At 42.4% G+C, this 11272-nt stretch overlaps 1 protein-coding gene across 1 annotated transcript; it reads right to left on the bottom strand.

The window, feature by feature from the left end:
* Nucleotides 1-2809: 2809 nt before the first annotated feature.
* LOC311100906 (uncharacterized protein) lies at nucleotides 2810-10580 on the bottom strand (the record flags this gene model as incomplete). The annotated part of the gene is made up of 2 exons (XM_084141890.1): nucleotides 2810-3249; nucleotides 10382-10580. 2 exons carry the CDS (start codon nucleotides 10578-10580, stop codon nucleotides 2810-2812), a joined length of 639 nt encoding a protein of 212 aa, XP_083998016.1.
* Between the last annotated feature and the right edge of the window lie 692 nt (nucleotides 10581-11272).

Raw genomic sequence — 11272 nt, 5'->3', positions numbered from 1 at the left:
AAAGTATTTGATCCCCTGCTGATTTTGTACGTTTGCCCACTGACAAAGACATGATCAGTCTATAATTTTAATGGTAGGTTTATTTTTAACAGTGAGAGACAGAATAACAACCAAAAAATCCAGAAAAACGCATGTAAAAATGTTATAAATTGATTTGCATTTTAATGAGGGAAATAAGTATTTGACCCCTATGCAAAACATGACTTAGTACTTGGTGGCAAAACCCTTGTAGGCAATCAGAGGTCAGACGTTTCTTGTAGTTGGCCACCAGGTTTGCACACATCTCAGGAGGGATTTTGTTCCACTCCTCTTTGCAGATCTTCTCCAAGTCATTAAGGTTTCGAGACTGACGTTTGGCAACTCGAACCTTCAGCTCCCTCCACAGATTGTCTATGGGATTAAGGTCTGGAGACTGGCTAGGCCACTCCAGGACCTTAATGTGCTTCTTCTTGAGCCACTCCTTTGTTGCCTTGGCCGTGAGTTTTGGGTCATTGTCATGCTGGAATACCCATACACGACCCATTTTCAATGCCCTGGCTGAGGGAAGGAGGTTCTCACCCAAGATTTGACGGTACATGGCCCCGTCCATCGTCCCTTTGATGCGGTGAAGTTGTCCTGTCCCCTTAGCAGAAAAACACCCCCAAAGCATAATGTTTCCACCTCCATGTTTGATGGTGGGAATGGTGTTCTTGGGGTCATAAGCAGCATTCCACCTCCTCCAAACACGGCGAGTTGAGTTGATGCCAAAGAGCTCAATTTTGGTCTCATCTTTCACCCAGTTCTCCTCTGAATCATTCAGATGTTCATTGGCAAACTTCAGAATTTCAGTCCTTCACGGCGTAGTGTGTTACCAATTGTTTTCTTGGTGACTATGGTCCCAGCTGCCTTGAGATCATTGACAAGATCCTCCCGTGTAGTTCTGGGCTGATTCCTCACCGTTCTCATGATCATTGCAACTCCACGAGGTGAGATCTTGCATGGAGCCCCGGGCCGAGGGAGATTGACAGTTATTTTGTGTTTCTTCCATTTGCGAATAATCGCACCAACTGTTGTCACCTTCTCACCAAGCTGCTTGGCAATGGTCTTGTAGCCCATTCCAGCCTTGTGTAGGTCTACAATCTTGTCCCTGACATCCTTGGAGAGCTCTTTGGTCTTGGCCATGGTGGAGAGTTTGGAATCTGATTGATTGATTGCTTCTGTGGACAGGTGTCTTTTATACAGGTAACAAGCTGAGATTAGGAGCACTCGCTTGGCTGATTTCTTTTGATTTTCCCATGATGTCAAGCAAAGAGGCACTGAGCTTAAGGTAGGCCTTGAAATACATCCACAGGTACACCTCCAATTAAGTCAAATGATGTCAATTAGCCTATCAGAAGCTTCTAAAGCCATGACATCATTTTCTGGAATTTTCCAAGCTGTTTAAAGGCACAGTCAACTCAGTGTATGTAAACTTCTGACCCACTGGAATTGTGATACAGTGAATTATAAGTGAAATAATCTGTCTGTAAACAATTGTTGGAAAAATTACTTGTGTCATGCACAAAGTAGATGTCCTAACCGACTTGCCAAAACTATAGTTTGTTAACAAGACATTTGTGGAGTTTGTACTTCTGGTGTACCAAAATGCAATGATGCTGTCGGTGTGATCGAGGCGTTACTACGACTAAGGTTGGGATCAATTCCGTCACTTTGAGTCATTCCATATCAACTGACATTCCAATTGTTCTATTTGAATAGCTATTTCAGTCTCCTGAATTGAAATGGAATTGACTAGGGATGGGCGCGAGTACTCGATTCAAGGTTTGTATTCAACAAAATGTAAAACTCTAAGATGTGTTTGTTGTTTGTGGAGTATGTCAGGTGCAGTCAAAATGTTAAATGTCATTTTCAGTTGTCAGAACAACCAGTATTTGGAACAACCGATAGCATACTGCAGACTTTTTTGGGGGGCCTTCAGCCCTGTTTCACACTAACATTCGAGTACTCTAAATAACTTCCATAAGAGTACTCCAAGACAGACATTCTTTCAAATGCCCATCCCTAGAATTGACCACACCACTGCCTACAACTGCAATTAGGCTACCCAGAATCTTTTCGGTCATGAAAACTGCCATTGAAGTTAAAATAATAATAATAATAATAATAATAATGTGTATATTATGTAGGCTACATCTCTACCTGACAAAGAACATTTACAAAAAGTAACCATCTACAAAATAAAGTAAAACAGTTGTGCTTAGCGCATGATTGATGCCTTAAGTGACATATTCTTCAAGAATCATGGAATTTACCATTGAACAGAATCCCAGATTTCAGACAGTACCTTTAACCAAGAGCAGTGACCTGAGGGGTATGTCCTCTTAATATTGTATCTTCCAACTAACACATTTTACACAAAGGGTTTTCACGTGTTCTCAGTCATTATGAATATTCTTTCTGTGAGTTCGCAGATGTCTTTTCAGACTTGATGCTAACTTCAAGTGAGTTCCACACAAATGACATTGCACTCCCTCACCTCTATGAGTCCTCATATGAACTGTCAGGCTTCCCTTCAGACCGAAGCATCTGCCACATTCATTACAGCGATGTGGTTTCTCCTCTGTGTGAGTCATCATATGCTTTGACAGCCTTCCATTCTCACCAAAGCATTTGCCACATTCTTTGCACCAAAATGGTTTCTCCCCAGTGTGAATCCTCATATGTTTTTTCAGGTTTGACCTGCAGAAAAAGGCTTTGTCACATTCTTTACACCGATGCGATTTCTGTTCGGTGTGCTTTTTCTGATGAAATTTCAGACCACCTTTTGTCGTCAAGCATCTTCCACACACGTCACATTTTCCTGATGCCATTTCAAATTCGCTGCTGTCGCCAATAATTTTCCGCACACGTCACGTTTCAGATCAGGCAACTCACTGGTGTGTTTCCTTGGCCGTCTTCTTCCCCCCTTTGATCTGAGAGGCTTTAACCCTGACGGTGGTATTCTACTCACCACTCCATCCACTTTTTCATTATCACCTTCACTGTCTGGATTTACATCAGACGGGGGCTGATAGTCACTGGTTGATTGGGACTCTCTGTTGCTCTCGTCTTCAGATTCTGTTTGGTTCTCTACCGTTATGATGTTTATAGAGTCCCATATAGACTCTACGGCATCAAACTCCACCGGCCCCAGACTGGCACGCCATTCCTGCTCACAGTGCTGTTGGCCACGGTTAACCTCCTCTTCAGAAAGAGTGAGTTGCTGGAGGTCTGGAGGGAAGAAAGGATGAAACTTAAACACTGAAAAGAGACAAGAAATAGGGCTATTACCTACCTTTGACTGATTATTGGACTTAACACACAATGCATCCCAGTAAAATATAATAGGTCTACTCTTTCAAAAATGGATTAGATACAATTGAATACAAAATGGCCTAAAATATAGATTATGAATAACATATTGTTTTTGCTGTGAAATTGGTAGCCTATGGTAATTGCAGTGTCATAAAAGGGTCTTATGAACGCCTCTTAACAGTTGCAGGTGGAACTCCGATAAGAGACTTCAGAAAAATATTGAATTCACTTTTTATACCAAGTGAGAAATGTCTCTGGCATGTGTGTAGATCGTTGTTTTGTGTTATTTGAGGGTGTGTTCGTAAATTCACTCTGGAGTGCCTGAGTGCGCTCTGGGCGATCGTAAATTCAGAGCGTTTTTGATCCGAGCGTTCCGACCTCACAACCAAGCTAACTGGCTAAAGTTGGCTAGCGTGCTAGCTACTTCCAGACAAATGAGAGAACACCTCATTCTGACCATTTTACTCACCTTAGCAGAGCTGGTTAGGCTGTTTTCATGTTATCTAGAGTGTTGTTGACTGTAACTGTGCTGCTGTCAAGAATTGAATTACGTTTCTTTGCCGACCTTGACTGACACCGGTCATATTCAACGTTGACTGACACCGGTCACATTCGTTAATTACTCAGTTATTCTGCGCTCTGGCACACTCAGACAAGAGTGCTCTGAAATCGGAGTAGATAGCCAGAGTGAATTTACGAACGCACCCTGAGTCGCGCTGTCATCTTCTTCTACATGTGGCCGTGTCACTTAGAAATTAATACTTCCTGCAAAGATGTTGGGAAATGCGAGATCTCCGGCAGCTAAATTGGAAAGGGAGTTCCTCACTGTGCAAAAAAATTGTTTAAATATTGTTCTGATTATTCTCTGGTTATCGGAGTTCCACCTGCAACTGGAAACAGGCGTTTATAAGACACCCAGTGCCTTCCGAATCCAAAATGAATAAAGTATTGCCAAATGGAGGTTGGTTGAAAATAAGTTTACCAGCTTAGCTATGCCCCTGGAGGTTCTAAATAGATTGGCTATACTTACAGTGCATTCGGAAAGTATTCAGACCGCTTTACTTTTTCAACATTTTGTTACGTTACAGCCTTATTCTAAAATTGATAAAATAAATAAAAATCCTCAATCAATCTACACACAATACCCCATAATGATAAAGCGAAAACAAGTTATTATAAATTTTTATATTAAACATAAAAACCAGAAATACCTTATTTACATAAGTATTCAGACCCTTTGCTATGAGACTCGAAATTGAGCTCAGGTACATCCTGTTTCCATTGATCATCCTTGAGATGTTTCTACAACTTGATTGGAGTCCACCTGTGGTAAATTCAATTGAATGGACATGATTTGGAAAGGCACACACCTGTCTATATAAGGTCCCACAGTTGACAGTGCATGTCAGAGCAAAAAACAAGCCATGAGGTTGAAGGAACTGCCCATAGAGCTCCGAGACAGGACTGTGTCGCGGCACAGACCTGAAGAAGGGTACCAAAAAATGTCTGCAGCATTGAAGGTCCCCAAGAACACAGTGGCCTCAATCATTCTTAAATGGAATAAGTTTGGAACCACCAAGACTCTTCCTAGAGCTGGCCGCCCGGCCAAACTGAGCAATCGGGGGAGAAGGGCCTTGGTCAGGGAGGTGACCAAGAACCCGATGGTCACTCTTACAGAGCTCTAGAGTGCCTCTGTGGAGATGGGAGAACCTTCCAGAAGGACAACCATCTCTGCAGCACTCCACCAATCAGGCCTTTATGGTAGAGTGGCCAGACAGAAGCCACTGCTCAGTAAAAGGCACATGACAGCCCACTTAAAGACTCTCAGACCATGAGAAACAAGATTCTGTGGTCTGATGAAACCAAGATAGAACTCGTTGGCCTGAATGCCAAGCGTCACGTCTGGAGGAAACCTGGCACCATCCCTACGGTGAAGCATGGTGGTGGCAGTCTCTGAATGTCCTTGAGTGGCCCAGCCAGAGCCTGGACTTGAACCCGATCTAAAATCTCTGGAGAGAAAATAGCTGTGCAGCGACGCTCCCCATCCAACCTGACAGAGCTTGAGAGAATCTGCAGAGAAGAACGGGAGAAACTCCCCAAATACAGGTGTGCCAAGCTTGTAGCGTCATACCCAAGAAGACCCGAGGCTGTAATCGTTGCCAAAGGTGCTTCAACAAAGTAGTGAGTAAAGGGTCTGAATACTTATGTAAATGTGATATTTCCGTTTTTTGTTAATACATTTCCAAAAACCTTTTCTTGCTTTTTCATTATTGTGTGTAGATTGATGAGGAAAAAAACAATTTAAATCAATTTTCTAAAACAGACTACATGTGCACAACCAAGTCAGAACAGTAGGCTAAGTTATTTTTTATTGTAATTGTTTTATTCAATGTTTATTTAACTAGGCAAGTTAGTTAAGAACTAATTCTTATTTACAATGATGGCCTACCCTGGCCAAACCCTTCCCTAACCCGGACGATGCTGGGCCAATTGTGCGCCGCCCTATGGGACTCCCGATCACGGCCGGGATCGAACCCGGGTCTGTAGTGACGCCTCTAGCACTACGATGCAGTGCCTTAGACCGCTGCGCCACTCGGGGAAAGGGATCAAATTATTAGGGTAAGGCACATGGGCTACTAACAGCTTACTACACGACATACACTTAGTATTACTTTCTTAGCTACAGTATACATAGGCTATCTCCCTGGCATATTTCATAAATACATTTTTGGACTCACAGTTGTGCTGTTCTCACTTGAACAGGAAGGTGGCGTGGCAGTCCTTCTTGTGGGCAAATTTTGTCATGAAACTTTGTCATCAAAGTCTGGCATTCTCTGGATTTATGGTGCTTTCAAAACAACTGGGAACTCTGAAAAAAACAAGGTTGAATCATGACGTCAGTGATCGTCAGGTCGGAGCTCTAGAAAGAAGCCAGAGTTCCCAGTTGTCTTGAACTAACTGAAGTCTGAGATTTCCAGTTGTTTTGAACGTGGCAGAAGTCATGCTGGCTTGACAGCATGGCCAATGTATTCAACCTTTTCTGGCACATGGTGTTGCCTGTGAATGTTTATCCTTTTAAGCTAGGAAAAGAGACCCTTAAACCCAGACTTGGACCACACACCCTCTCCACCGAATAGCAGGCAGGGGAAGTGAAATAGTGATTGCTTTGCAACGCTTGCAGTGAGCCACTGATTCTTTCCAACTTGTTGTGTAATGTTCATGTCCAATGGCCAATGAGCACCGATACGTTTTATCTATAATTTCTCTTCATATGACAAGGCTTGAAAAGGATTTGCAAGTAGATTGTCGACGTGATTCATGATGACTGCTTGTCTAGCTTGCTAGCTAAGATTTTGAAAGTAGGATGTCATGATCAGTCCAATCAAAGCTACTGTACATATAACGTGATTTGACGTCATTTTATCTGTGACCAATGACCTTGAGCCTTCTTGGATGGGCACTTCTAATGTAACTCTATGGCAGCACCAAATGGGGCTTGAACTTTCAAGCTCTCCCTGTAGATTTTGCGGTGACGTAGTGTCCCCATGAGACAGAACACTGAGCCAATCACGGCGCAACTAGAGAAGATTACCAACGACTACGCTCTGTATTTTCCGCTGGCTGACCCTTCACCACAGAAAGCACTGAGCTAGGCTGTACTCCCTGTTCACCCATGACTGCATGGCCAGGCACGACTCCAACACCATCATTAAGTTTGCCAACGATACAACAGTGGTAGGCCTGATCACCGACAACGATGAGACAGCCTATAGGGAGGAGGTCAGAGACCTGGCCGTGTGGTGCCAGGATAACAACCTGTCCCTCAACGTGACCAAGACAAAGGAGATGATTGTGGACTACAGGAAAAAAAAAGAGGACTGAGCACGCCCCCATTCTCATCGACGGGGCTGTAGTGGAACAGGTTGAGAGCTTCAAGTTCCTTGGTGTCCACATCACCAACGAACTATCATGGTCCAAACACACCAAGACAGTCGTGAAGAGGGCACGACAAAGCCTATTCCCCCTAGGAGACTGAAAAGATTTGGCATGGGTCCTCAGATCCTCAAAAAATTATACAGCTGCACCATCGAGAGCATCCTGACTGGTTGCTTCACCGCCTGGTATGTCAACTGTTCGACCTCCGACCGCAAGGCACTACAGAGGGTAGTGCGTACGGCCCAGTACATCACTGGGGCCAAGCTTCCTGCCATCCAGGACCTCTATAACAGGCGGTGTCAGAGGAAGGCCCTCAAAATTGTCAAAGACTCCAGCCACCCTAGTCATAGACTGTTCTCTCTGCTACCGCACGGCAAGCGGTACCGGAGTGCCAAGTCTAGGTCCAAAAGACATCTCAACAGCTTCTACCCCCAAGCCATAAGACTCCTGAACAGCTAATCATGGCTACCCGGACTATTTGCACTGCCCCCCCACCCCCACCCCATCTTTTTACGCTGCTGCTACTCTGTTAATTATTTATGCATAGTCACTTTAACTCTACCCACATGTACATATTACTTCAACTACCTCAACTAGCCGGTGCCCCCGCACATTGACTCTGCACCGGTACCCCCCCTGTATATATAGCCTCCCTACTGTTATTTTATTTTACTTCTGCTCTTTTTTTCTCTCAACACTTTTTTATAGTTGTTTTATTTTTATTTTTTTATTAAAAATAAATGCACTGTTGGTTAAGGGCTGTAAGTAAGCATTTCACTGTAATGTCTGCACCTGTTGTATTCTGCGCATGTGGCCAATAAAATTTGATTTGATTTGAAACACCTGCATTTTGGAGCTGCCTTACTCAAGAAAGCAAAAAAGAGACCATGTTTGTATGCAGCTTTATTAACTAAATAAATCATTTTTTACATTGTTTGCAAACTGATATGTGACATGTATTAATTCCAAAATAACATGCAAAACAGGCAACAACAAAAACAAAAATTCTTTATTTTCTTTAGCTAAACAGGTGGAGCTCAAAACTGGTGTGGCTCTGCCTCACCTGCCCTGAATGACAGGTCGCCACTGAACAAAACAGCCTAATGCATGGCTGTCTACTACTGCCTGCATTTATTCTAGACACAGCTTTAGGTGAAGGTAGGCTAATTCGTTTCCCCATACATTGTTTCACTTTCGAGAGGAGCAAAACTTTTCTCTCCCGACACTTATGCCACAACATTTGTACAAAATAAACTCTCTACATTTGTCATTTTATGTTCTAATGATATGTTGCTCGGTAAACATGCCTGGGTGAGAATAAATAGACATTGCAAGCAAGCATTGGCTTGGATCACAACATTATGACAGACATCGTCAGCAATGGAATAATTATACGTACAGACAAAGTAGGCCTACTAAACAATGCAAAGTAGACAAACAAAAACAACCATATGGCATCAGCAAAGTCGACAGGAAATAACTAGATTGATTGAACAACAATGACTAGCTACAGATTCTGTGTAGGTGTGTTCTGCACTGGGTGAAAGTTGATTGCATTAGTTTTGGAACGGGGCTGCCTCCCGGCGTGAGCCAGGTGCCCGTTCAAAGCCCACAACGAAGTCCGCCCAAAACAAAGTGACGTAAGAGCACGTGGAGTAATTAGTAGGATTCTGTGTTTTCACATGCAAAAGTGATTGCTTTTGAGCTTTATCTGCCTTCCCAATGAAAACGAGTTAGAAGGTTAAAACATTTATTTTACAGAAAAGAGATGTATGTTTCTGGACGATGCACCATGCTACCTTGTTGACAAAATGACAGAGTGGCGCAGATTAGCCTACTCTTCGATTTGAGAAGGGCGCTCCTCCCTCCCCGCTTTCGCCCAATGAAGTAACAGGCCTTTGCCCAATGCCCTGCGGCTCAACATAATCGAAACCACCCACTGTTTGAGTGTAAGAGATGCGTGCTGGCAGCTGAAAATGACCTTTTTCCGGATAATTACAAAAAAATACTTCTGTCATGATCGTATTCGGAAATTTCTCCATATCCGTTAGATACAATCATAAACCCAGATTGTATTCTGTATCCTATGCCTACTGAAATGACAAGTCAATCTCGCAAATGGGCCATTTATAATGATTTGTAGCTTTACATTTTATTTTTATGTTTTTAAATTTAACCTTTATTTAACTAGGCAAGTCAGTTAAGAACAAATTCTTATTTACAATGACGGCCTACACCTGCCAACGCTGGGCCAATTGTGCGCCGCCCTATGGGACTCCCAATCACGGCCGGTCGTGATACAGCCTGTAATCGAACCAGGGTATCTGTAGTGATGCCTCAAGTACTGATATACAGTGCCTTAGACCGCTGCGCCACTCTGGAGCCCATCTGGCACATAATAACAGCACAATTGCCGGAAAATAGCCTAACATTAGTTTAAGTTCATCCAAGTGTTTCTTGCTCAGAGATTGAGATCCTCTGTCCAACTCTCATCACTCAAACTATCCTGTCGGATTTATCTATAGTTATGCAAAGGATTTTATTTACAATTATAAACCTAGTTCAAGCCCTGAATGCTGATTGGCTGAAAGCTGTGGTATATCAGACCATATACCACGGGTATGGCAAAAAAAACATTTAAGTTGGTAACCAGTTTATAATAGCAATAAGGCACCCCGGGGGTTTGTGGTATATGGCCAATATACCACAGCTAACGGCTGTATTCGGGCACTCTGTGTTGCGTCATGCTTAAGAACAGCTCTTAGCCGTGGTATATTAGCCATATACCATACCCCCTTGTGCCTTAATCATAGCAGTCAAACGAGTTAAATAGACATAGATTGATAGAAAATTATCTGGGGAGTTTAATAAGGGTGTGATTTTTTGAGGGGCCTAGTTTACAGGCCTTTTGGGCGGGTTTATTGGGCTAAAATAATTTGTTTGACCTGGCAACCCTGCGGAGGAGAGGCGAGGAATTTAGCAAAACATTTTTAAATTCTCCCACTGTCAGTATATGGCTCATTTATGTGGTACGCAAAGCCTCTCATATTTTTAGGACTGAAGTTCGACTAAATGTCAAATGAAAATCAAATAGAGAGATACAGTAACAAATCTGCTAATCTATGCAACTTTATCTCTGGTTTGAAAACCAAATCCAGGAGTCTTCGTAAACGTGCATTCGCCCGTCTCAAACGGCAGATTTCTTCCTGGTGCTCTGCTATCGTTTTTTTAACTAGTGCCACGGATATCTCCAAAGGAACTGCGGTTAATTTTTCGTTGAGAAACACATTAAGCAGCTGTAGTTTATACATTTTGTGGAGAAAATGAATAAGATGGATAAGTTATTGTTGTTTTTGCTGCAAGATTCGCTAGCTACGATCGGACACGGCTGTGAAGCGGAATAATAAATAAGAACTTCCGGGTCACGGATTTTTGGAATCTTTCAGAATAAAAATCCAGTCCTGTATACTTTGTAAATGAATAATTAGGGCGAAAATTGAGAATGTGCACAATTATTGATATATTTCATGCTAGTTATCATACAAAATAATAATTACAAGTATTTCTATAAGATATGTTTTTTATTTGTATATTTTTAATTTGTTCAAGCCTAAATGGTCAACAATGTTATTGTTGTGTGTGTACTCCTATCATTTGTACTCATTTATTGCATCGTACAAAATTTTATGAAAGTTGTGTCGCAGTAAAATGGGGGTCCATTCTACTCAGAAATCCACAAAGTTTACACCCAGAGGAGCGTCGCTGCTCATTTGGTCCATATAGAGTGGCCCATCAACTTAAATCCAATCGTTTATTCAAATTGGACATACATATTGCGCCATACAAAATGATCTGTACGTTACGTTGTGTCGCAGTAAAAGGGGGTCCATTCTATTCAGGAGCACACTCCGAGGAGCATCACTTATTCTACAAACAAACAATACGTTTATTCAAAAGTAAAGAGAGATGCAATTTGGTTAAAAAAAGCATACTTTATTCATAA

Source organism: Coregonus lavaretus (assembly GCF_964263955.1).
Source record: "Coregonus lavaretus genome assembly, chromosome: 25".
Taxonomy (NCBI): Eukaryota; Metazoa; Chordata; class Actinopteri; order Salmoniformes; family Salmonidae; genus Coregonus; species Coregonus lavaretus.
Note: the sequence above shows the minus strand (reverse complement) of the source record. Positions and strands in the feature narration are given on the sequence as shown.